Below are 27041 nucleotides of genomic sequence, written 5' to 3'. Positions count from 1 at the left end.
ACAGATCAGGTCTCAGGAGAGCCCCAGCCAGTGGAGAAAGGAAAACATGAATGTCTTCATGCAAGTTTTCTCCTGAACAGCTGTGTGCAGTACTCTGAAAGAACCATGCAGAAAAGTACTAAGGAAATCCTTATGGTAACAGAGACCTATCTCATGGAGTGTCTTAAAGATCAGTTTTATCACCATAGTAATATGACGGTCAAGAGGTGGCTTGATTGTTCTCCATAGATGCACTGGTTGGGGGAGAAATAAGGACTGAGGAAAGCAAAAACTTACTTTAACTAAAGAACAAAGTTGGCATATGTACAAATGGATATAAAATTGCCATGAATAAATTTCAACTGGAAATTAAAAGATGGTTTTTAAGCACTGGAAAATGAAACTCTGAAACATCCTCTTGGCAGCAGTGGGATAAACAACCTAACAACTTTGAATAGGGAGCCTGAATTGCTTATGATGGGACTGTTAGGCTCAGTTGCCAATGAGGGATGAGGAAAGGGTCTGAAAAAAGTGACCCATTCACTACTGTAGTCCTGTATGCCTACATTTTAATCATGGATAAAGTGGAAGTGAAATGAGAAACGAGTATTCTAAGCACAAAATTAATTAGCCAGGGCAGAAAAGAGCAGCTGCAGCAACTTAAGCTGAAAGTCCAAATAGTCTAGTATTCTGTGGCCACACAGTGGCCAAGGGAAACATATTAGACCACAGCAAAAATACAGTTAGAAGAACTTCCAGAACAGACTCAGACTCTAGCAATTTTTGGTCCAGGGATTTTATAAGCTAGTAATGGTGCCTTTGGGGTACTTTTAGCCTTTAGGCTGATTTTGCTTCCATGTATTTGCCAGGGCAATTTTGAACTTACAAAAATTCTGAACATCTACAATTATTCTGGGAAAGGAGTTCACACCTACAGCATGTAAAGAGTCATCTACCTTCATTTGTTTTAAGTTAGGACTTTAAATCAGCATTGTAATTTACACTTTAAGTCAGCTGTCAGCAAGTGTCCCCAGAATATTACCTGTCTTTGATGCTGAACAAGTTCAAACCTACAAAACATCTTATGGGAAACAAATAAGTCATAGAAGAGAACACAGAATGGAAAACAGCAGCAAGCTCATGGATGTATCACCAGGTTTACATCAAGCCAGGCAAATGGTGTTTGCAGTATTATCAGTATCTCTTAATACCATATGGCAAACCAACAGCATCTTTTCTGGCATCAGAGATATAATGAGATGAGTAAACCTGGGATGGGATGACAGAGAAAAAGGAAATAATGAATGGTGAATAAGAGCAAGAGGTGAAAGGAGGGGTGGGAATGATGTGTAAGATGGGAACAGGAGGGAAAGTTTAAGAGTGTAAGAAAGATGACTTGATGAGCCATATGCTAGACCAGAGAATTTGATAACATGCCCAGTGCAGAACTCTGCATTTGTCTCAAGAAGGAATAGGGAGTGGGAAGGGGGAAGAAATAATTAAAAAGACTGCCAAATCTGTCCAGATGCCTTCCTCTGATTTTCTCTTCTTTGTGGTAATACGTTAGTAAAATCTTATCTGTTTTGTCAATCCCAGAGTATCTCAAAGGAGACTCATTTATATAGTTTTTTTTTAAAAAACCACCACAGGGTGTATAAATAAAGTTGCTGTGTCTTAAAAGGTATAATAATAAATGCTGCTCCATAATCAGAAAACATTAAAAACTCCCTGTAGCAGCAGTTGGGACCAGCCACTCTGAAGAATGGAAATCTTTGAAGTGTTTCCAAGTCAGCAGCTTGGATATCAGGGCAGAAGTACAACTAGCAGACAGATAGACAAGCACAACTTTGAGATCTTGTGCTTAGGAACCAGGAGCAACAACAAAGAAGAACTCAGATTCCCAAGCCAGCTTACTTTGGGATTTGCTAGTAAAACTGAGCTGCTAAAAAGTATAGGCAAAGGAGTCTTATGCCTGTGTTGCTCTTTCAGACCTGAGCTATGAGGACAGTGTTAGCTGGAACCACTGCAGAGAGAGGAGACTGAAAGCCAGAATCTCAGGTTTTCTCCTCTGCTCTTGGCTCACAGGTGGTAGCACTGGACAGTGTGACTGACAGCATTGTGCCTCTGCTTCTGTCTCTTGAATAGAAACAGACCCCACCTCACTACACAAGAGATGTGTGGTGGACTATATGAAAGGATTTTAAGACTCCTAGGACACATTGGTGCCCACCTGTTCAGGACTAGTTTGGAAGTATAGACAGGGAACAGAAGAGAAGCCAAAGCCTGGACAAAGAAGTGATCCAAAACAATCCTGCAAATCAGCCCCGAATTTAGCCAGCCTTCCTGCTCCAGCGAGATCACACCTTTTACATGCTTAAACATGAAACTTCCTCTTCAAATTATTTACAAAAACTGATGACTTGGTGTTTCATTAAATACCTTTTCCACTAGATGCCTGATCAAATTCCCAAAGGCAATCCCACCTGGATAATAAAGATGTATAGCACTGTTTTTGGAGAAGTGTAAGACACGGTCCTGTGCCTGCCTGGCAACCCACATTGCTTCAGGCCGTTCTCCCTCCTTTTGCCCTTCACCCCACTGTTTTGTGGTATACTCACCTGTTGCTGCCATGATTATTTATTAATCACCAGCACCGTGGGGCAGGGACCTTGCAATATATATTTGTACAGCATCTAGCACAATGGGAACCCTGACTGAAGGCTCAAGGTATTACAGCTTACAGGCTTAAAGCCCCTAAGCTTCCATAGCCCCTGCCTCTGGAAGGAATTAAGTGCCTTTGTCTGGCTGTATTTTGCCTCCAACCCCTGGGACTCATACTTAACTACTGGAGTTTATACAGTCACAGAGCAACTCACTCAAAAGACAATTTCGCATTTGACAAGTGAGAGACATTTAGAAACAACATGTGGGCATCACGGCAATAGGTGCTTTATAAATCCTACCAGAAGGTAGAACTCATCCGAGACAGATGCCTTGAATAGTCATTTCCCTCGTGGCCCAGACATACAGATCTTAGCTATGTAGGCACTTGCACAGTGATTTATTTTGTTTTAAAAGCTTAAAACCAGCAGCTTCCCAGGGCTTGGAAATATGGGTGGGCAAAAGCTGCTGGCATTTTCATAGCACTGCTGCTCCAGGACTTATGCAAAAACCACCCATCAACATGTCCACTTTAATTCCAGCTTGTTAGCTAGGCATTAAAACTTCTGCTAAAGGCAAAGCCTGCTCACAGTCTGCAGTGTCCCCCGAACTGCCAACAGGTGGAGTTTGGAGATCCAGCTGTTGTGCACAGCTGTGCTTTCCATGTAATGCTGAAGGAAAAGGCACACAGTCTTTAATGCAGATGTATATCGTCATTGGAACCTATTCTCTGTGATGCAATTCGTTTTGCTGAACAGAATCAGGGAGCAAACAAAAAATGTTCAGAAATTAAATGCATGCTAAACAGTATTTCCTCCCTATCTTTAAAGATTTATGTGGCTATTAACTCTAAGAGGAGGGTTTTGATAGGAAAAAGTGTGCACTGATGCCAAAGTCAATGCTAACAGCCAACAAGACTTAACAGCAAAAAGAGTGATGATTCCACAGCAAAAGGAGTGATGATTCACTGCTTTTTAACCCTACAACAGATGCAGGAGCAAATCTCCTCCTGTCTTCCATTTTGGTGAGCTGAAGCCTGTGTGTTCTTCAAAAGGCATGCTGCTCCTCGTGCAGGAGTAACAGTTGTGATGCAAAAGCCCCAGTGTGAGATTCTCTCTTACTGTCACGGCTAATACAATAAGCACACCTCAATTTCTAGGTTCAGCTCAAAGTTTTCACCAGAGCATCTTCCAAACACCTCTGCCTGCCCTGGAGCCTGTTAAGTTAAAATCAGTGAAAAGGTATAGCCTGCCAACCTCTTTCATGTCTGCCTCCCAGCAAGAAGAGTCACTCCAGGATTACCCTCCAGGCATTCTTACAAGTATCCTGCTCTCTCTTATGTACAAGTACAGAAGGAGAGACAGCTGTATCCTGAAAATTCAACCTATTTTTTACAGCTCTAAATTAAATTAGCTTCCAAGCAGTAACAAAGAAGAGCAAGGTACACAAAATACCCTTAAATCCTTGCCAAAAAAATGCCCAGGCGTTTCTTACAGCATGGTGCAGAGCTGGCTCTGCTTCCACAGGCAGAAGCCATACCTCAGAAGATTTCCTATTCCTGTCAACTCCCTCTCTAGGGTCAGATATCACCAATATGGCTGAGGCAGGCTGTGACAGCTTGTCATTCACATGAAGATGAAGGAGCTGGAAGGATCACAATCAGACAGGATTCTTAACAGATTCATCATGCAGGCAGTGTCAGGTTGACAGTGTGAAAATCCAGCTCCCCTACCCACAGGACACATGTAGAGGGACTGAGGAAGGGTCTTGATGCAATCCTTGATTGATTAAGAGGAGCAGTGAGGATACTCATCAAGGCTACATCTGCTCACAAGCAGCAGCACAGCCCTGCAAAACACTTCATACACAATTAAATCACATCAGTGAGTGTGGTTAAATTCCCCTCCTTTCCCCAGAAAGCTGTCTTTCAATCCCAGTTCAGTTACTAGTGAGAAAGAGACCAGTGGTCTGTTGGCTCACTCCTTAGTCGTCAGTTTACTCATAGCTTATCAGTTCACCATGCACAGCAGCTTTTGCTCCAGAAACCCCAGGAACTGACATGCACATAGTGCTCATGGCAAGGTAGGTGCTCAGCCCCATTCTGCTTGCTTCTGGATCATTCTGCCTCAAGCTTTTCTGAATGCTGGGTACACCTACAGTAAAGGCAGAAGGAGAGACACAACCCACACAGCTCGTGAAACCCTGCTTACTGCTTGGCCAAGCCAAAGGGCACTGCATAGTGTCATGCTCAGGAACTTTAGGCTCAATTCTCAGCAGGGCAACTGTGACTTCTCTCCTCATTAAGAGAAACTGAGCTACAGGTTGTTCACTATTGGAGAGTATCTGATGGTGAGCTTTAAAAAACTAGGCAGAGCTTGGGAGCACCCAGAATTTCATGATGCCACGAAATGAGCCTGCACTCACATTTATATTGCCTGCAAACAACTGCAAGGTTTTTTATTTTATGGATACTATCAATTGCTGGCAGTGAGATATCCAAGGGCAGCTTGTGTTGCTGACAGTCCAGGTAGGGAGGCATCTAAAATGTCACTTCTTGTGCCCAAAGCTATTTGGAAGCACAAAAGGGAGGATGGTTTCAAAATAATCAAGGCTAAGAGTTGTAGTTCTCCCTGACTACTGGTTAGTACAAACCATATCTCTAAGGCAGCTGTAATCTCAGGGTACAACATCTTTAAAAAGCACTTTGTAATGAAAGGTGTTCTTGAGCTATAAAGCAGCAATGTCTGAAATGGCAGCTTTGACTGGATGTAACTAGGCTGGGCTGCTGCAAAGGATGGGAAATTGGAGTTTTCATTTCAGCCATTCCTGCAGTTTCACTCCTTAGGATTTTGAGGTTTGTTTTGTTTGGGGGTTTTCATTTGTTTTGTCTTTTTAACTAAATAAATAAATATTTGTCAGAGAAAATAATTTCTAAAATATAGGCAATTTAAGAGACTTGAGAAGAACATGAGATCTAAAGCTGAAGGACTGAGAAAGCTCCAGCTTCTTTGACTTCTACCAAAAAGCAAGACTGACTTGTGGCAGCCTTTTCTTGAAGCAAAAGTCTGATGTTTCAGAACAAAAGAAGGAATGACTGATATTGAACACAGGATAAAAAACTGAGTGTGTCCTTTTTAATCTAATGGTACCGTTTCCATATTACAAGTCTCTAGAAACAGATCCATCGGTTTCATCTTATATGGCATTTCACTTTCCCCTCCGGTCCTATTCACATGAGGCACATCCATAAAGTCCAGCCAAAAGAAACTTAAAGCTTAAAACATCTAGGGAGGAGAGCTGACTTGCAGAGTTGCTTTCAATATGCTGGAGCAAGAAGCCATTTCACGCAAGCATAGCTGCTGGAGTCGTTCTCCCCGTGCTGCATGATTAGATGCAACTTGGGTGGCTGCAAACCAGCAATGTCATAATCCTCTAGTCCATAAACCTATAGCTCCTGCCTGTTGGTGAGAGTACAGTTACAGCCTGCCTGTCATACTAAGGCCACAGTTTGAACATGTGAGTATCTGTTTTGTTTACTCATCAGCTGCAGCACTGACAGCACACATTTGCAGTAGGGAGGAAGTGGAAAAAAGAAATATATGCCAGTTAATCTTCTTGCATGTAACACCTTCCATTTATCAATCTTCATGTGCTTCCCAAGTAGGTAAGCACCATTTCCCTTGTTACACACACAGGTCAGGCAGTTTCTGTATATTGCTCTTACCTAAATCCCAAAGGATGGTGGTCAAAATTAGCGCTGTCTTAAAAGCTCACACGCAAATGGAATTTAGCAAAATTTAGAGAGGAAACTACAAAGAAGCTGTCATCACTTCTCTCCTGTTTTCCAGCTACCCCCACTTTTCATCTCCTCTGATGACTCTGTCCCCTGACATCCACGCTTAGCCCTTCAGCACTGCATTTACCATGAACTGAGCATCTCACATTTCGATGGTCCTGACTGATGCTGCCAAATATGAACATGTGTGGAAGTTTTGAGGTACTCATTTAGAAGCCATGTGTACACAATACTGAGCTTAATTGGTACTATTAAATCAGTCTTAGATTGAAAACAAGGAATAAACATGCTTGAGAAACACAACACAACATTCTCTTACAGATACACATTACGCATCTTGACCTGAATTTAAAAGGCTTTATGTCTAAACATGCAGCTAGCACACAGCAGGATTCTTCAAAATCCCTCTTTATATCAAGGTCAGAAGTACCATTTAACTGCATGAGATAGGTCTTTAACCTGCTGAGAGGCTTTCTGTTATGGTTACATTCTCTTTCATCTGCACACATCTAAACATCTCTGAAAATTCAGACATTAGTACATCCTGACTGACTCCAGTCCCCTCAGTCAACACCAACAGCCAAGTTTATAGAAAGTTTTACAAATCTGTCTTGTATGCAAAGGAAAAGCCAATTTGATCCACTGTGTGTTGTCAAAACAGAGGACTACAAACCACCTGTAGAACGATGCTAGCAGCACATAGTACTGACTAGTTTTGCCACAGGCAAGTACAGTAAGCGTGAAGTTGTTAGGAAAATAGATGTTACAACTGGAGAGTAGGGAGGAAAGCTTATTAACTTGCCTGGGATTTTCAATAAAGGTTTAGCAGGAAAAAAGCTGTCTTGCAGTTTCTGTCTCACTTGACAGGTGAGAGGAGGAAGTGGGGCTGCTGCTGCCTTGTCCAGTACGCACACAGAGATTTGTCTTTGCAGGAAAGAGCGGTGGGGTGGAACTTCCACACTGCCCTGCAGCAGCTTTCTAGACATAAGATCTCCAGGCTGTTGTAGGAAAGGCAGAAGAGTCATCTGAGGACATGTGATCAGGTTCAAACTAAATAGGGTGGACATTGCCAACAAGGATTCATCTTCTGCAGAAGCTGTCTCTGGGAGGAGGCTGAGCCACCATCACAAGAGGGCACAACCTCAAACAGTAGCACACGCACCGGTACTCCAACACCCTCTGTGCATTTGTCCTTGTCCTGCCACCATCTCTGCAGCTCAGAAGCAGAACATCTTACTGCAAGGAAGGTGACCTCCATGCTGCAGGTCAGAGATGAGGCCCTCTGCAACCATCATACCCCAAGATATTTAGCATTTCAAGGAACAATAATAGGCTACAGAAGATGGCAATGGCACTGGTAGGGGTCCTGAGGAAGACAGAAGTGTGGTTAGTTTTGGAGTATGTCCAAGAGTCAGAGAAATAATAGTGTGTTAGACTACCTGTGTTGCTTTGCAAATAACCCCCTGCCCAACTGGTGACAGATTCAATATGTGAGATGCAATAAGACTTCAGGAGTATGAGCAGGAAAACTGTAAAACTACTGTCAAGGGCAGCCAAAGCACAGACTCAGCTTTCATTCCCATGCCTACAAGAGAGGAGATTTGAAATCAGGCAGTATGAGTGCAACATAGGTCACTACACCATCGTGGAGCTTGCAAGACTGGTTGAAAGCCAGTATGATCCAGTCAAATGCAAACTAAGGATTCTTTTTGCAGTTCCTTATTAATGCAGTTCCTTATTAAGGAGTAATCTGGTCACATCTTAGTGATGGTGCCTGTTCTTCACAACATTTAGCTAGAGGATTTAGAAAGAAAAAAAGGCAGTAAGATGCCAAAATACAGCAAATACTGGGTCAAATTCTCCTGATATTTGCTGTTTGAAAGCTGCAATGTCACACTGACATAACTGCAGGGGCTTTTTGAAGCAGTAATTTGCAAAAGCCTAATAAAAGTTAGGTTGGAGGTTTATTTTTTTCCTCCTTCCTTTCATTGGAAAGCTTCCATCTGATATAATCAAGTCAAACTCTGGGATTTGAAAACAGACCATATCAAAGCCAAGGCTGGTACAACTTGAGCTGTAAATATGAGAATGAAACGATGGTGATAAATAATTAAATAGCTCAGTAAAAATTATGATCATTATCAGGATGATTCTTTCACATGCCCTTGTGTTTTTTTCTACACAGAAAAAACTAGAAAGTGGTAAAAGCTGGAATAACCACAGATATGTAAATGCAACTTAAAACAATAAAAAACATGAGAGAAATGAAGCTTGAGTAGGCAGCAAGAGTTGTTGTGCCATTGCAATGTCCATCCCATGGTCCACACAAAGCCCAAGCTACATTCGTTTAACACAGGAGAAGAAAGAAACACATGGAGTAGATGTGCCAAAGATATGGGACGATTTTCCCTTTCCTGTTTTGCAATAGCCTGTCTGTTGCTGCAGCCAGCAGGAACAGTAAAGGCTCCATCTCAGAGCCATGACCTTTCCAAGGTTCACACTTCAGGGGGGGTTTCCAAACCCAGCCTCAGTGCTGCAGTCATATTAGGAGTCAGCAGCCCTGTTCTTCCTCACCAGCCACTTCAAGTTTTCAGGTTCCCTCCTCCATGTTCCAAGCCCTGTCCCTGAACACATCCCAGAACAGCTCAACTCTGGGTTTATTTATGGATTTTCCTGGCATTGCTGCCATTCCAAGTGTGACCCTGCAGATAAAGAGGCTGAGAAGAGCCCTGCCACTCTTAGCAAGCCCAAGATCTGTGCTGCATCTTCAACATTACTGTTATAAAACCTTCTTGTCCTGTTTCACCTGAGCCTGGCAAACAGTATTTACTATTTCTTTTATTCTCTATAATCAGTGTCCAATAACCACAAGAGTCTGAAAGAGACTGAGAAGACTTTGGAGCTTGCTCTCTCTCTCCTGTCCACTAGAGAGGAGTCAGTTGTGTTGTCTCTGTATTGCTAAAACTAGCTACCCTACTGCTGCTACAGCTGGTACAGCTCCAGCAGTGCTGTCAGGATGGGGAATCCTAGCATAGAAGGGGTACTGCTAAGGGCTTTGGCACTGTGGGATATAACTCTGCTCAGGGCAGGTCTAATCACTGTTGTGCTTTAAAAACACTAATAGCTCTAGAGACTGGCTTACACTTCACCTACCAGAACTGGCAGCACTGGAGGAGCTAGAAAAAAAAGCCATAGCAACTCCAGGAAATTCTTAGGGCAGTTACCATCATGGGTACAGAACCTTCCTGAAGCCAGCATTGTGCAAAGTTGTTACTGTAGAAGCTCTGCATTGAGGCTTCTTTTCATTGGTGTTGTTTCCATCAAATGTTTCTTGTTGACTTTTGGACTGAAAGTTATCATGGGCAGGATTTCACATCTGCTTTCTACCACCTTCATAAGGGCAACAGACTCTGGGAGGGAGGAGAAATGGCAATAAATCAAGTGAAAGGCAAAGGAGAGGAAGTTTCTGGGCTCTTATATGTGCTGACACAAGCAAGTCCCCTCAGCTTTATCTACTCACTCTGTATCAGAGATTCACGTCATTACTCAATGATTTCTCAGGGGGAATTCTTTCTTTGTCTCCTTGATACAGGAGAATGGATGCAGGCAAAGAGGCAGGGTGGGCACCTGTTCATCACCTCCACAAGCAAATTCAGGCAGGCTTTGCTTAGAAATGCCTTCTCTCCAGTCCCAGTCTCCTCAGTATTGTCTGTCTGATGCTTTACAAAAGCTTTGACCCTTAATGTCCACCTCAAACATGCCTCCAAGGTCACATAACTCTGTTGCTCAACCCTTTCCTCACTCTGCCAGCTCCACATTCACTCCACAGCCCACTTCAGCTGCACCTTGCCTGAACATAAAACCTTTCACAAATTCACTGCTGCTTTTTTCTCCCCTTTCTCATTGCCCCCACCCCCTCTATCTCTGTCCTCACTGAATGCCTCAGACACAACTGACCATAACCTCACTACTCTTAAAAAGGCACTAAAAAGGCACAGTTCTAAGTGCATACATTGATCACATGAAAAATCTGCTCTCAGGTGACTTGCTCACAGCAACACAAAGTCTCAGATTACCACTCCAGACACAAGAGATCTTTTATCTTCCACTGTTGGCTTTCCTCCTTCTCTGCTCTTACAGCACTACCACCACTGGACATCCAGATCAGGAGCAGCTTGTCCACCCCTCGTGTCACAGATTACCTACCAGCTTCCAGAAGTCATCCCAACCCTTCATTTTTTTCCTAGATTGCAAAATATTTTGCAATCCTTCTACCTCTGTTGTTGTTTTTAAAAAAAAGTTTGCCTTATTGCACTCTGCTCCTTCTGTGCTACATAAAAATAGCTTAGCATAACCAGGAAACATCAGGTCTGCCCTTCTGTGGGGCTCATACTCAGCTAAAGGGAACCACTGTTAACATTCACTCAACTCTGGGAAACACTGTGAGATGCAACTGATGTACGAAATCAAGTCCTACCCTCCCATTTGGGTGGGAGGGACACTGGTTTCCCCAGCTACATGGGAAATACATCTCAAAGAGATATTCTCTGAAGAGACAATGAGACCACAATGGAGCGAGGCACCCAAGTGTTACTTTGATCTTCCTAGCACAGAGACCAGCAGTGAGACAAGATGCAACAACATGAATAATACTCCCAGACTGGATAAGATGTCCTAAGAAGCTTGGGTAGCCCACACTGGAGGCTCTGCTGCAAGCCTCAACAGTTGTTAGCAGAATGAGGTAAATTTAAGCTAGGGAGGAGTGAATCTCCCACCCAGCAAGCTGAGAGCGGTCTGCAGTACAGACATACCCAAAGCCATCACGTGAGGTCAGCCATGAAGTGCATCTGCCATAGCCACTGGGTGTGAAAAGTCAAGAATCTGATAATTGCCCTCATACCATCTTTCCAAATATAATGCTCCAGCTCACCAAAGTGGAGGGAACAATGGACAGGCAAAGAAAGGCCTTCAGTGAAAGCATTGCTTCCTTTTCAAACACAGAACATAGGCTAGACATAAAGAAAATAAATAATCTTTCAAAACAACAGTCTCAGTGAGACTTATAAAGTGTCCTTTATAAAGTGATATTTATAAACCAGTTCCATCCTTTCCACGACATACCATCCTCAGCTAAGAAGTGGGTTTGCCTTCATGCAACGTTCGTTTGCCAATTTTTATGCCCCAGAGGTAGGTTTATCCGTACTTAACCTTGCCATACCAGAGGCTACCGAGAGATGGCACCAGGGTCTCTGTATGCAACATGTTTGTCCAGCCATCTGGAACAACCTTGGTACATGGTGCTCTTCTCTGCCTCATCAATTCTTCATCTATTTTCAAATCTCATCTGAAAGCATCTCTTTCTCACTTGCCTCTACCTCTTAATTTTTCAATTTCTCTCATCTGCTATTAAGGGTACAATGCCAGGAAAGCATAATTCTGCAATGCAATTCTATTTACTGTGCAAAGCAGCACTGAGATACCATCAGTCTGAAATGAGATTTTTATAACTTATTATTAATATCAGAACAGGTCATTCTTTGAGAGAAACCACAGAGACTGTAAAAAGAATGGGGGAGAAGGAACTGCATAAAACTGGGACACCTTTAGCTTCAAGATCATTTCTCCTGTTACAATGGTTCATTGCGTTAAAATTGAACACTAAGACTTATTTACTTATCTCAGTGATGTGCCTAGCTCTGCTCCACGTTATCCAAGGTATTAGTCAAGTCAAAAAGACACTTGACACAAACAAGAATTTTGAAGACACCACTTTTTCCTTTGTTGCTGGTATCATGCCATTCAGAACAGTATTTGCCAGTTTTATCTAGCAGGAATTCTAGGCTAAATCCCATGTAGATCAAGGCCAGATGGGATGCATGTCATTTAGTTGTGACATAGCTCAAAGGAAATATTTCAGCCCCTCCTGTGAATTTTCTACAGGGATCAAATGAACCAAATAGCAATTTGAGAATAACCAGGCACTAAGCATTGATTCATTCTGACCACATTCCAGTAGAATCATGTGTTACTTTCCAATTAAACATCCAAACTGCTCAACACGATTAATGGCAAAACACAGACTAACAAGAGGAATTAAGAATGATTTGCTTTTGATCTCCTATCAGGAACAGTTGCCAAATAAACAAGGGCATTAAGCTGTGTGTGGAGCATTCCTCAAAAAGAACCAATTCCAACAGCTACCATATCAGGTTGCAGAGGAACTAATCATGGTGTTGATGCACTGAGTTTCTTCTCATCCTCAAAATATTGGCTGGCAATGGCCATGCAACATGTGTCTCTGTTCATGCAGAGAGCAGCTGAAATGTTAGGACAATCCAGGAGATGGAATTGCAGTAAATGTATATGGTGGTCTACCAGACAGAAGTTATCCAGGATTAAGGCTGAGGAAACTCTGTCTGCGCTGGGTCTAGGATGCATTTGCAATTGGATCTCTTCCATGTGTCTCTTCATTATTCTTAACAGAAGAGATAATTCTAGTGCTCAGGTCATCCCTGTGACACATCTGCTCTCTTTGACTGCCATTCTGATTTCTTCTGTTGTTCTTAAGGTCACAGGAGATCACTTTTATAAGCATTTGTTGATGTGGCAGCTTGGTCGCTTTTCAACACTATGAGCTCAACACATTTTATCCTACATCAAAAGCACCAGTTCCAAGATGAGAAAACAGAATCTCGGTTGTGTGCAAACAAAGAAGAATTCAGAGAAAAACAGAGTAATTATTCATACATTCAAAGTCTATTTTGAAGCTTTATACATCCTTTTAACTTATATCTTCAGCACTTCCAAGGCCTTCGCATCTCTCCTTGGTCAATATGACACAATGTCAGATTAAATACGGACCCACTAGTTTTGGGCTTTTAACTTCAGATGTGCTCTCTTGATCACCTTGGCGTGCCTCTCTTTACTTGCATGAGCTCTGCTTTCAGAACTCCAGTAATAATCTTCCTCTCAGCTCACATCGTGACAGAAGTACGTGATACAAGACCCACTTTCTGACCATGGCAACCCTGTCATCATTATTCTTGCATGTTTCAGATCCATGAGTCACTCCCCACCTCAAGTCACCCCTGAGCACACATCAAAGACAAGACAGATGCAGTGTTCTCATTTCCTCCTGGGTTTTGAGCCCTGACACTGCTTGGAGAGGACTGTGTTTTCCAAATCTCTCTCAGCAATCTTCTACCTGACTCAACCTGAAATGCCCATCATGCTTCTTCCAGGTTACCCACTCCAGACTCATTCTCCAGTCAGAAAGGAATAAACACTTCCAAGCCACCTCAAGCTTCTAGATGCAAACATTTGATATAGGTCAAAGGAACTTGCTTCTTTTTTTTCTCCTTTACCATGTGAGGAGTCCAGACATCCACCTCAGATGGAAGAAAATTGTGTGAGAAGATTTCCTTCCTTTAATGGAAAGGGAGATTATCAGCAAGTGCTTGAGGAGCTGGGACAAGACAAAAAGCACCAAACATAAGAATTGTGATCAAGTGTCAAAAGTGGGCAATGCTGGACATGAGCACAGGCAGATAATTTCTGCATATCACATTTTCTAGTGAATTAATTTGGCATCATTCCCAGACCTGTTCTATTTGCTTTCCACTTTTAATTAAGTAGTCAAATTACTGGAACAGCCTAGTGGAAAAAGCCAAGTTTTGTGAATATTCACAGAAAGAGAGTTTTCAATTCTGACAAATACTTATTCTTGTTGCAATCTCTTGTATGAAGTTTGTGCAAACCCTTACTGTTAACTGACTGCTCAGTGTGGTAAATAGATGTACCCACAAAGAGCTTTGAGAAATAAAGACATTCTAAAAGACTCTCTAAATTGCTTTCAATAAAACTAGAAATATGACTGCCTGAAAATCTTTTAACAACAGAAAAAGGAACAACTCTGACACAAGCCATACCATTTGCCTGGTCCTCCTCATATGAAAGAATCATAAGTTCCGTTTGCTTTGTTTTCAGATTCTTAGATAATATCCCTTCAGCTTGAAGAGGCCTGCACATGTAGTCACAGACAATATAGAGACTCCAAAGCCATTGGCCTGACATTCCAGCAGCCTGGGGAGGATATCTGATGCTTGGCCACCTGGAGACAGAGTTATGCTGAAGGTACACAGCTCCTGATTTCAGACATCTGCCATTGTCACATTCAACATCCAGCTGCCCACAACACATCCAAATATGTCTCAGAACAAGTTGGGAAAACTAGCAAAGATGTTGAAAGGGATGCTAAAAAGTAGGGGAAGGGTAGCAGATATGGAACATATAGGGAGTAAGTGGAAGATGAAAGCAGCAGGGACCATTGCAGTGTGTGGGCCATCAAGGATATTGCATTAGAGAAGGTGTTAAAGAGTTGAAGATTTGTCCCTCACACAGTCATGTGACAAACAGAACTGAGGACAACAGAACATCATCTAACTTTATTTTAAACCGCTCCTATAAAAGGATATCAGAAAACTTTCTCTGAAGCATGGCATCACAAGAAATGGGCAAGACAGTCTAGAATCTCCCTCTCACTTGGATTTCACAGTCCTTAACTTAGGAGTTCTCTAAATCCCATCAAGTTTCACTTCTTTTTTTTTTCCATGTAGCTTTTACTTCAGGTATGGATAGTCCTGGAGAGATCCACACAGTTGTGGCACCAGCAACCTGGAGACCTCAAATGCTCAACTAACACCAATAAAGTCCATGAGTCACAGTCTCAGGGGAATCAGAGCTACTTGGCACACACCCAGAGAAGGTCAATTGGAGCATGGGAGACTATTTCTAAATAACCCAGAGCTTTGCCACTGGGAAAAATAAATAGAACTATGTATCTTGTTTCCACATCTTAGCTGGCTGAAAAAATAGCTCTCATAGTGCACTCTCCAGGGCAGATTCTTAAAGTGACCTTGGTCCTGCTGCTGCCCAGGGCAGGAGAATGCGGGTGTACCCACAAGAGAAGGGGTGCCTTTTCAATGCTGCATTCCTGGCAGCTGATCAAAGAACAAGGCTAATCTCAGCCCCCACAGTTGCCGGCTGTTCCTTCCCAGCAGGAGGGCAAATCATGGTGGCACATAGTTATGAAGTGGAAAGAAGACATCAAGAGCAAATACAAAGGGAGGATCAGAGGATTGCTGGGAGGACATTGAAGTTTTCCTCTGTAGGCAGGTTACAGACTAAGAGTTCTCTTCAAGTTCCACACTGATATCCAAAAAGAAGCAGATGTTTCTGTGACCAGCACACTATACCAAAGTAACCTACTCCAGATTTCAGCATAGCCACAGCAGCTTTGGGAAGAGCTACACCACTGTCAGAGGTCCAGGAGCACGTGCTGATCTAGACAAAACACATGACTCCTTCTCAGTCTTTCTCCCCCTCTCAGAAATCACATCCATAAGCTTCCTCCCCCAGTCACCCTACACATTTTTAGCTGAAGAAGCTCAAAAAATAGAAGGACATTTTCCCATGTACACACCTCCATTTTCAGATGAATTGTAAAGATGCCTGGCAATTTCAGACCATAGCTATCCCAGGCATTTGGTAATGCTGGCAAAGTAGATCTGTAACCAACCCTACAGTCCAGGCTTCTGATCTCAGGATCTAAATTCTTGACAATAACATCTCTCGGAGTCACTTTTCCCAGTGACAGCAGTGTTTTGAAGAGAACTGCAAGCAAAGACAGTCCCTATTGAAAAATAGGAAACTAAGCCTTTAAATAGGTTGTGAGTGGGTTTGGTTATCTTTTTTATCAAAACATGTTTATGTGTTTATTCTGATGTAAAATAGACTTTTGACATTGGCCTTCTCACCTGTTCCTAGTTATGAAATGGAACAAGTAGCTTTGAGAGGCTACCAGGCTTCAGATGATTTATTGTTCTTGCTTGTTAAACCAAGTGTAGGTGGGAGGAAAACTACCTTTTTCTGTGAAATAGGTCCCAAAAAAGATTTTTCTCCTCTGTTTGCACACTCATATAAATATCTTCTAAGAGCACAAATACTTAAGGGGGTAAAAAAAGGAAACTAGGAAACTGAACTAGCATGAAGAAGCCCAGGTAGCCAACAGTCAATATATAAAATACCTATGTTCAAAGGGAAAATAAACTCAGGCTTTTCACTAATGAATAAAATTGCTTATTGGCAATAAAACTAGAGTGGTTTTGAGTTTGCATTTTCTGGTGGTGGGGGTGCATGTGTGTCCCAAATGGAAATAGAGATTCACAGTAGCATTCAAAGTCATTCTTGTAATTCAGATAAAAGGAAGAAAAAAAATGAATATTGCATGTTGACAATCTGGAACGACTGAAATCAAAGCAGTGTGTTCTTCTAAAGGTTATTTCTTCCTCTTTCTGCTTAGCAGTGAGTATTGCAGACCACTTTACAGCCTACATTACCAGCAACCCCTCAGCAGCACTAGCTGCATGTCCAAATGAATCTCATCAAAAAAACAGGCTAGAAATGTGTGTCAGAAACCATGTTTTCCACTTCTCTCAGAGGAAAGAGGGAATGGAAAAATCAGCTTTGCACAGAATTCATTTTCAAAGCCTTTATGCAGCCCATCCCGTTGCTTAACAGAGAGCTGATACAGGCCCAAGTCTTACTACTCACAGATCCTGACCTATGAGGCTATCATAGAAGTAGAACTAACACTAGTCAACACTTTCATAGGAGAGAAATCAGGGAATTGAGTGGAATTTGTTTATTTGGTGAAGCACAGGCACAGATCCATCAATCACTTTTGGTTGCCACAGAAGTCAAGCCCAGCTCTGGCTCTAACTCATCCTGGCCACCTTTGTCATACATAAAGCAGTACTCCAGGCTCCCTGAATCTTAAAGTTATAATATGAGGCCTGTGGGGAATCTGGGAGGGTGCTCAGATATCCTAGGAATAACATCCTAGAAAGAATATTCTCTGAGTTGGGTAATATTCAAACCTCTGCATAGGAAACATCCTGCTATCTTACTTTTGGACAGAACGTGCAGAGGAATTTCAGGTACTCTGGCTGAGATATAGAACTGAAGCTGTGAAGCAGTTCCAGGTACTTAGCACCATACTAGAACGCAAAAACTACAGGCAAAAGTAAGTTGGCTTCCATCAAAAAGGCAGCTGCAGGGAGTTGTGCATCTGCTGGGCCCACTCAGTATCTTATTTAGCAAAGCAAATTGCTATATTTTTCTTTATAGCTCCAGACAGGTATGCAGAAGACCTGGAAGAATGCTGAACTTGGCAAACAACTAATGTTTGACATGCAAGCACATCATTTGTGGCTAGTGGAAATTAATTCAAATTCCTTCCCAGGCAATGCATTGAGTACCTGGTGATACTGGGAGAACTGGTGTCAGTCTTTGATAGTAGCAGCAGGACAGACATTATTACTGATGTCTTCATTCAGAGTGACTGGCTCCTACTTTGACCATAGCTAAGCAAGTAGAGATCAAAGTGTTGTTCCATGTCTGTCCATTCACTTCTCATCTACATACAATGCTCAGCCTAAAGTTACTTCATCAGAAATCACCAGCCATGAACCACACCTATGACAGGTCCATGCAGAAGCCAAAACTAATCAAATGTTGCCATGTCCTCCCTGAGACCTGCATGAACAAGCAGGGACTATGTGCTCCACAGGCATTCTGTGTGTAAGCAGGAGAACTGGCACGTTCTGTGTTGCTTAAGCAAATGTGATTGTGCGGGCATAGTTCATAGCAGTAAATTCTTCCTCCTATTTGTAATGATCCAGCCACAGAAACATGTTGTGTCCTTCTGTGGATGTTTTCCACGTTACAAATTTTGCCTTGAAAGGCATCTGAGGAAGTTTTCGGAATGGACAACTTGGGAACTAATGTTCAGAGATATAAAATAGACTTGCTGTCTGCAGAAAAGAACAATCTGAAATATTTGTAATGGTCTTAAAAACAGACCCAGATTAATACTAGTAAGAACTGTCATACTTCAAAAATATCACGATGACCTGTTCAGAACTGTCTGCAAAAGGAGGATGAGGCAGCACTGCCATGAATCCACCATATCTGCCCCCAGGCCAGTGGTGACAGGAGGTTCTAGCTAAGGGGTAAGCAGGAGAGGTTTGTCTGCTGCCAGCATGTGCTTCTCAAAACCCAGTCCTGACAAAATCCACTCCTGACTGGGAAATGAGGGACGATACCTTGCAATCAAAGTGCCATCAATGTACAGAGTACACTACAGATAAATAGCCACCAGCATGAATCATATGATGAATCACAGCATTAACATGTCCTTCAGGGCACTATTTCTGCCTCTTAGAAAACCCTGCAGATTTAAAGGGAGTGGAAATTGTGCATCCGTTTCTGATTTCTCTGCCTTTTCAAGTGGAACCAAAATTTTATGTCTTGCTGTCCTGGAGAGATGAGTTCCCCTGGGGCTACTGCCTACCTGACTGTCCTGATGTGTCTCTTGCTGTAGGGGGTGATGACTTTGAAAAGCAGCTCCATGGCTCCATTGATGCCAAGTGTAGTTCCCGTGGTAACTGAGCCAATAAAAGAGAAAAGCAGTCAGATCAGAGGCACGTAGCCTGCAAGGGTGGTTTTTAGAGGTGATGTGGGGAAGGGAGTAGCTGCCCTTGGTGCTATGAGAACATTTCTATCAGCTCCTAACTGGACTTCACAGGTCATTTTACAAACACAGATCCTGAAGCACAAAGCTGGCTGTGGACACAACCTGAGCCAAGATCAGATGCAAAACCAGTCCTGCAGTTCTTCCCTGAGTTCCCAAAAATACCTCTAAATATTGTACTCTCCACAGAACAAATCCTAGTTAAACAGAGTCATCTCCCAGCAAAGTGACAGGGCTCAAATTCATCCCAAACTTCCCACAGATGACTCTATGAGGACAGTTTATTTCACAGGGGCGTGGAGGGAAGAGTTTTCTTTCTGTGCTGTTATTCAGAAGCGTGGAAGTGGTTTGGGGGGTGGGGGGCGGTGCAGGGCTGCTTCTGAAAGCAGTTTAATTCCACCTAGGCCAAATTTACCTTTAATTTTTCACTTTCACTTGCAATAAATTGTGGGTGTTTAGCCAGACTTCCCCACTATGAGACAGGACCTCTGTGTAAAGAAGGGGTGAATATAGCCCTGAAATATTAAATGGGAGCAAACAGTATGAAAAGACCAGTAATCAACAGCAGCCAGAGGGAGACCTGGCTGTTTGCCCACTCCTGGGTTTGGCTGTTTTGGAAATACCTCCCAGTAGTCATCAGAGAGCTGCCAGAGGGCCCAGTATCTCCTGCAGTCCTACTGTGTCCCCGCCAAGTTGTCCTATGATGGAAAGCCTTGCAAGGCTTGCCAGCTACTTTCACACTAGCTGGTAATTCATCAGTGGAAAAGGCTGCTTGAACTCATCCTGCCCCAGAGCAGGATGTGGGCTGCCACACATAGCTGGTGGCAGAGATTGTGAAAGGAGCAACCCCGAGCAAAGAACTGGTGCATGTGACTGTAACAAGGACTCATCTCCTCTGCTTTCACACCTAAGCGCTCTCAGACATTTACATGCTTCTGAATCCTCTTTTGTTCCACTTCATAGAAATTACTTTTAAGGCTTGGCAACATGTAAGCTCCTAATTTGGTACCACATCCACATAGATTGTCACCTAACCTCCCCTGTAGCTTCCCAGCTGGGCCACAGGGCCCACAAAGTCAAAGTTACTTGTGGAAGTGGGGAAAGCACACCTGGAGGTAGCTGGAGAGTAACAGAGATGCTCCAGCAAAGGAGCAGAGGCAAAGTTCTGGGGTCTGTCATTAACAGAAAGGAGGCCAGTGTATATCCTAAAACCTCTTCAAAAACTGCACCTGAATTGGGATGAAGCAGGGAGCAGAGAAGGGTGTAGATGATCATCTTGGGTGGAAGGCAGCACAGGGTCACTACACAGCTGTGAAACCCAAATAAAGGCACGTTTCATCTTCTGGCCTTGGCTGTGTTTTCAGTCACACTCAGCCTTTCAAGTACTGCTTATCACAGGGAGAGGGGTTGAATGTTGAGGCTTGGCTGCTTGCCTGAGAAAGCCTATTACATGAAGCTAGCTCCTGTATGGATAGAAGGGACCTGCAGGGTTGGGTGTCGTGCCAGGGGTGCTAAATCTTGGGATGTATACAGCAGACTGCAGTCAGGGTGGCTATCGAGAATTATCTGCTGTGTGAGGGATGTGGCGAAGGAGAGGGAAGGGTTAGAGCGAGCAAAGGGGAATTTGGGCTGACAAACTCAGTGTTATGTAGCAGGGAAAGCCTGGATGAATCTGTAATGATTCTGGGAGACAATATTGGGATTCCCATTACTTGAATCATTTAATATGAGGGCATTACAAGCAAGAAAAGCTGGGAGAGTGCATGATGGGTGGATACTAGCCAGAAGACTAGAATCTAATCTACTTCCTGAGGGATCTTGACTGAGCAACTTTCATTCTCCCTCACCCCTATTCCCCTTCCTTGTGGAGCTGTTCTGAGGATCAATACAATCAACAATAGTAAGATATCTGGCTATTATGGTAATGGAAACTGCATGGAGACTTAAGGTACATTAAGTCTCAGAGCAAAGGAGTTGACTGTGTTATAGAACAGGAGATCATTGCCATGAATATTTTTTGCTACAACACTTTTGTTTTCATAGTCCACAGATAAAATACACTGTAAAGGTTGGATGGGCCCCATGAGGAACACCTCTTTCTATGGTTGTTCTGGCTTTTCTCCCTGATTCTGTATATTAACAGTGCATGCAGGCACTAACTTTGATCAGGAATGATGCTTCTTTACACTGAAATGACTAAAAAAGAACTCTAGTGGTTGTCACAGAAGGGAAAAGAGGAAAATCCAGTCACTCACCATTAGAAGCACAAACCCGCAGGACCCAGAGGCAGTGGATGAGGGGCAGGTGGTTGCTCAGGTTTCTTCTTGCCAAGCTCAATATTACATCAGTTGCTCCTGCCTTCTGTGCCTTCAGCCCAAACTTCCTATCTGTGAAAAGCAATTAAGAATCAAACTATTACAAAGATCAGGTCCTTGCAGCAGTGCTGATAAACATATTTGCACCAAATCATGGTTGTGATATGGGCTTTCTGACTTTGGCAACACCACAGATGGACCATCATCCACATCATCCATTGACTGACCTTCCACATCCAGAGCTTCACATCCATTGTACAGAGGTACCTGGGAAGGTTTGACAGGCAAGGAGGGGACAAGTATAGACTTGCCTCCATTCACTCCTTTCCTTTAAGACACTGCCTTCTGCCTGTTGGGTGGAGGATACAGGATCCCCTTGATCTTGTGTTTTTCTGGTGGCTGTTCTTGGTTCTGCCTCAGTGGGACAGGGCATGGTTGCACCAGTCTATCTCTGTGGTGAGAGCTGCCAGATCATGGCAAGACTCTCCCCTGCCCTGGCATTTCCCTGCCTCAGGAAACTCCCCTGTATACCAAGATCTGCCACTCCACCATGGATTGGGCCAACAAGGAGAAATCATACTTTAAGATCTTTCTTAGGTTAAGGGAAAACAACACAACATTTCTGCTGGGGGGACTTTCAGCAACAAGGTCAACCCAAGGCAGAACGTGAATGAAACCTGTGTAAGAAGCATCTCTATGTGCACGTACACCTTCCTGGCCAGGATCTCCACCTGACCAAAACACAGACAAGCATCACACCCCAAAAATAAACTCACAGCTGCCCATCAGGCATATCCCAATGCTGATAATTTCTGGGGCTGTCTGTTAGTTTCAAATCCTCCTCCCCATCCCCAAGAAGTCCCCCAGGGCTCAGCAGTACCTCGTTGGCCAACCTTGGCCAGCAGCCGGAGCAGGGGCAAGAGGGTGCTATGGTCAGGTGGCTCAGCCTGGGCAGCAGCAGCAAGAGCCTGCAGCAATGCCTCACTGCCCCCTTTGCTGATCACATACTGAATTCTCCGTCCGGTCCCTGGGAAAAAGAGAAGAGACTGTGTTCAGAGCATCCCTTCCCTGACCCACAGCTACAGCAGACCCTTGTCCCACATAGAGTACACCATGTCCTTCCAATGATGTGTTATTGCTACAAACAAAGGGTATTTGCAAAACTGACTATGGATCTCACTTGTCCTTGGGCTGGACACATGGCTCGAGCAGTTATCAAACTCACCTCCTGCAGCATTTTTTCACTAAGCATTGAAATGTGGCAGAGAGGAATAGGCAGAGACACCAGCAGGTTTCAAAGGAGCAGAAAGCTCAGTGATCTTCTATTAGGCACTGCAAATTAACCAAAGGACTTAAGCTGCAACAGGCTTCTGCCAAATAAAAAGGATGAAAGCTTTGGAAGCAGCTTTCAAAGAAATCTAGGTCTCCAAAGGAAGGACACACTAATCCTGTGAGCCCTACCATGTCAACAAACACTGATCTTGGGCAACTTGGGCAGCGACTTCAGGCTCTGTGGTTGGAGGGAGCTGGCATGTGCAGCTGCTTGGAAGGGAGACAGTATCTCCTGCCCTCCATATAAACAATCCTTCCAGCTAGCTTTCCAGCTAGCTCAGGGAGCAGCTGGACGGGCAATAGAGTGAGGAACACACAGCAGCTTGGTTGGGTTGAGAATTGTTTAGCAAATGGCATTTTTGAGGTGGAACAGGAAGAAAAAGAAACAATTATTTTTTCTGTTCTTTTGCCAATTCACTTATTTTCTTCACATGGTTTAGGCACATGCAGCAACGTGCTCTCCCTGCAACCCTGAGGTGGAAGTTCCTGTTAGGGACATGCTGAACTCTCTCCATTAGAGTCCCTGTGCTCTGGGAAGTCAGGCTGCTCTCCTTGTCTCACAGCCTCAGCCCACTCCCCCCATTGACACTTGTGGAAATTTCCAGTGCTTGTCTGCCAGGGATTAAGGAATACTTTGAAACTCACAGGCATCTTTTAAACTAAACAAAAAGAAAGATATTTTCTCTGCATCCACTTTTTTTCTTTAACTTGCTGAAAAAGCTCAGTTTTCCAAACACAGGAGAAAAGACTGCTGATCAGTAGTTACAACTCATGTTTTCTTCACCTTGCAAACATCTGGCAATTTTATGCCCTCCCTGACCAATTTGAGGACTCCCTTTCTGCCCTTGGTCCTCAGACATTGCTTTGCTTCCTTACCCAGAGAGAGTAAGCCAGTGAGGACACTGAGAATATTCAGGAGGACATCCTTGTCACAGGAGCTCTGAAATGGAAAGACATCAAATTTAGAAATCAATCAGAACAGTGAACTTATGTTACACAGAGCTGCAGTACATCATGCAGTGCAGAGGCACTGAGATCCTTGTTTGGATACTGAGTACTTTTCTGTGCCATCTGGACAGTGAATATGTGGAACCATATTGATAACATATTTCAGAAGCCTCTGACAGACACACTGATCATACCACACAATATTTAATACATAGTAGCATTTCTGCTGAAATTACATCTAAATTCTAAATTGTATCTCTCTTTTTCAGTCTGATCTGGCTACCTTGAGGAAATTCTGTGTTACAGAGAAATGTCATTGGAGTGATTTTCCATGAGAGCATCACTTATTACTGGCAGTTGAATATCTTTAAATAATATTAATCTTGTTTACAAGCAAATTTCCCTGTCTTTGCAGCTACAATCACATGTAAGCTTGGAATTTGGGGAGCAGAAAGACACCCTAAATCTATTTTTTAATCAAGTAAGCATCACACCTTGACATCATACATTCTGCTTTAGATTCACTTTAAACTTTGCACTTCAGGAAAAAAGATGTACTGTACTTGAGAAGAAGGAAACACATGATATTTACCATCCATGTGATACACTAGAAACCTTCTTTAATTCTCTTCCAATCAGATTTTCCTTGCTGAGGCTGAAGAATTAATCACCAGTCTGTATTGCTGTATGAGGGATTTGGGTTAAATTCTATATTTCTTGCTGATATAACACAATACAAATCTTTAACATAATAGAAAACTTACACTTGTGTAGCCTTGATCCTGGAGAACCTCAGGATCACATAAACTGTAATGGAATCATTTTCTCTCCCATTTAATTATTACAATAGGTTAATATCTCACAGATACATCTCTCCTATATTTCCAAATGTTGAAGCACTTCAGAAACTGAACCTACTAGTACATATTCTGGATATATGGGATCATTTTTCCAGTCAAATTGATTCAACCATTCTCTGTCATATTTAACATTATGCAACAGAATATTTAAGATAAGCAACATCTAGAAAAAAAGAAACTCCAGGAAGAATATTAGGAAAACCTAATTCAGATCTGTAATAATGACTGTTAATGCAAATGGACATTGTTTTGCCAGTGCATCCCTACTAAAATCACAGCACAAACTGACATGGTGCTGTGGATTGTGTAGCTAATTAGGGAGCTGCTATCATATCTCCTTCTTTGTTAGAGTTGAGGAAGATGTGCATTGAGTGAGACATTTGAATGCAAAAGGAAAATAGTCTTCACAATCAGAGCAGCTGCCTGCCAGCCTGCCTGGAGAATCAAGTTTCCACCTTTGTCATAGAACTCCTAAAGGATGCTCAGCAGCACTCTTCAACTGAACCAAATATGATGTACTGTCTTTTCCATGCAATATCTACATTAGTGCTGATATTTCCTAACTTCTGTGTTCTTAACATCATACCTTCTTAGAGTTGTGGTTTTATTTTTTTAAGTAGGATTATTAACAAAAACAGCTCCAGATCTCTGGGAACCAGAATTCTCATCATACTGGCTTTGGTTAATTACCAATGCTACCAAATTTTGACTGCTTGATATATTTTGTGCTGCTATAGGTGAGCAACAGGCATAAGAGTACCAGCAGGGGAGAGAGACAAAAGAACAAGATGTGATGAGGGGGAGGAAAGGGTAGGGGAAAGAAGGAAGGAAGGCAAGGAGGGAGGGAGAAAGGAAGGGTCAGGTGAGGATGAGAGATTGGAGAAAACAGGTAGAGAATCCCTTATAAAACAGGATACTCGTGGAGGAGGGTCTGTGAGCATTGACACCTGTCTAAAGACTCACCTTGGTTTTGTTGTTAGCTAAAATCCACAGGAAAAGTGCAGGTCTCACCCCCATCTCAGTGCTGTCCCGTGCCCAGAGTGAGAGCCTGCTGTTTCTATTTGTTACTGCATTAACTCAACAAGCAGAGATCTCTGCACTGAATGTGGAAGTTCAGCCCTTTTATGAACCACATTGAAATCGAAAGTATGATAGAATTACTGCTTCCTTCAGAGCCAAGACAAACAGAATATGAGGCTTAAGGAGATCCAGTAAGTCTTGGTTCACCCAGTATTGCCACCCTCGTCTTAGAGAAGGGGTCCAAATTCTTGTTACCTTCCTCAAGGGACCACACAGAGAGGAAAGTCTCTAGCAGGGTCAGAGCAGTCTTGAATGTTGTTACTTCTAGGTAACGCATATAGTTTTAGTCATATGTTAATCTTGCTCTTTCATGCCTTTATTCATTAGTTCAGTACTGAGCTGTCTCAAGTTTCCCGGAGCAAAAGAAGAGCAATCAGAACTCACTTCCCAAGAGTTTTTTGGCATTTTTTAGCATAGGGATGTAATAGTCAGGGGCAGGCTGTCAGGAGTGATGACTATCCACCAAATTTACTAACTCCAGGAGGAGTTACTGTTCTCAGTGCCTTTTTAAATATCAGGGTAGCCTAAATCAGACCGTCCTCTGATTTTGTCTTGCTGCCTCTCAGTATCCCTTTCCTCTGTAGGTGGATGGATTACACATTAAGGTTTCAGTAATGAAGTCTTCATTGATTTATGCTCCTATTACACTGGGTTGTTTATTTTAACTGATTGGATTGTGGGTTTCCTAAGCCATTAACACAAATAGTGATGACATAAGATATCCTCTGACTTTCCATGTGCTTTATCCAGGGACTCAGGCGAACAAAGAACTTGCAGGGACAGGGAAGATCAACCTTTAAAATGTGCAAATTAGAGCTGGGCAATGTTGTCAGATATTTTACCTGAGTATTTACTCTTGGTATTTTAACAGTAAAACTCTAATTGTATTGACGTCCCATTGTTACCTTTCCTCCAGCACACTAGTGAGGGAATTAGAGGACTTGTATGCTTGCTGAGTAATGGATAAAACCCTAGTCCCATTACAAATTCTAATGTGTTCCCACTAACTTTAGTTGCACCACTGAATAATGCAGAATACTGCAGAACACATCTCCAATTCATAATAGTAGGACAACACAGAATAAACAGCCCTAAAGTTTCTATTGTCTTGCAAGATGGTCCCTCGCCTGTTGAAAAGAAACAGTTGATTTTTACTAATTAGTTTGAGCTTTTCAAAGTCATCAAAGGTATTTGGACACTGAAATCTGTTACAATCAATTGTTTAAATTAATACTCATACCCAACTGTTTGTGGATGAATTGCCAACAAATTCATTCATGAAAAATATTCAGTAAATCTTTCTGAACAGTAAGTACAAATGAGAAAATCACAACTTGTGCCTGATCTAAAAAAGATGAATAGAGTAATTTCTTTAATGCAAATTACTTACCCAGCATCTGGTTAAAATAAACACATTAGTTATTTTTATTGAAAGATGTGTTTGATGGTAAAACAACAAACCATAAGCAGAGAGAGGA

The 27041-nt window shown here is 42.7% G+C and overlaps 1 protein-coding gene across 1 annotated transcript in view; it reads right to left on the bottom strand.

The window, feature by feature from the left end:
• AGBL1 (AGBL carboxypeptidase 1) overlaps window positions 1-25511 on the bottom strand; it is a 272145-nt gene extending 246634 nt beyond the window's left edge. The window contains exons 1-5 of the mRNA XM_061999859.1: window positions 25447-25511; window positions 23552-23615; window positions 22224-22370; window positions 21284-21415; window positions 18849-18942 (exon numbers count right to left, since the gene is read on the bottom strand). Coding sequence (XP_061855843.1) covers window positions 18849-18942; window positions 21284-21415; window positions 22224-22370; window positions 23552-23615; window positions 25447-25500 — 491 coding nt within the window. The 5' untranslated portion in view covers window positions 25501-25511. The remainder of the gene's footprint in view (window positions 1-18848; window positions 18943-21283; window positions 21416-22223; window positions 22371-23551; window positions 23616-25446) is intronic.
• Between the last annotated feature and the right edge of the window lie 1530 nt (window positions 25512-27041).

This window comes from Colius striatus, chromosome 7 (genome assembly GCF_028858725.1).
Source record: "Colius striatus isolate bColStr4 chromosome 7, bColStr4.1.hap1, whole genome shotgun sequence".
Classification (NCBI taxonomy): Eukaryota; Metazoa; Chordata; class Aves; order Coliiformes; family Coliidae; genus Colius; species Colius striatus.
The sequence above is the reverse complement of the archived record's forward strand: the minus strand, read 5'-3'. Positions and strand labels throughout refer to the sequence as shown.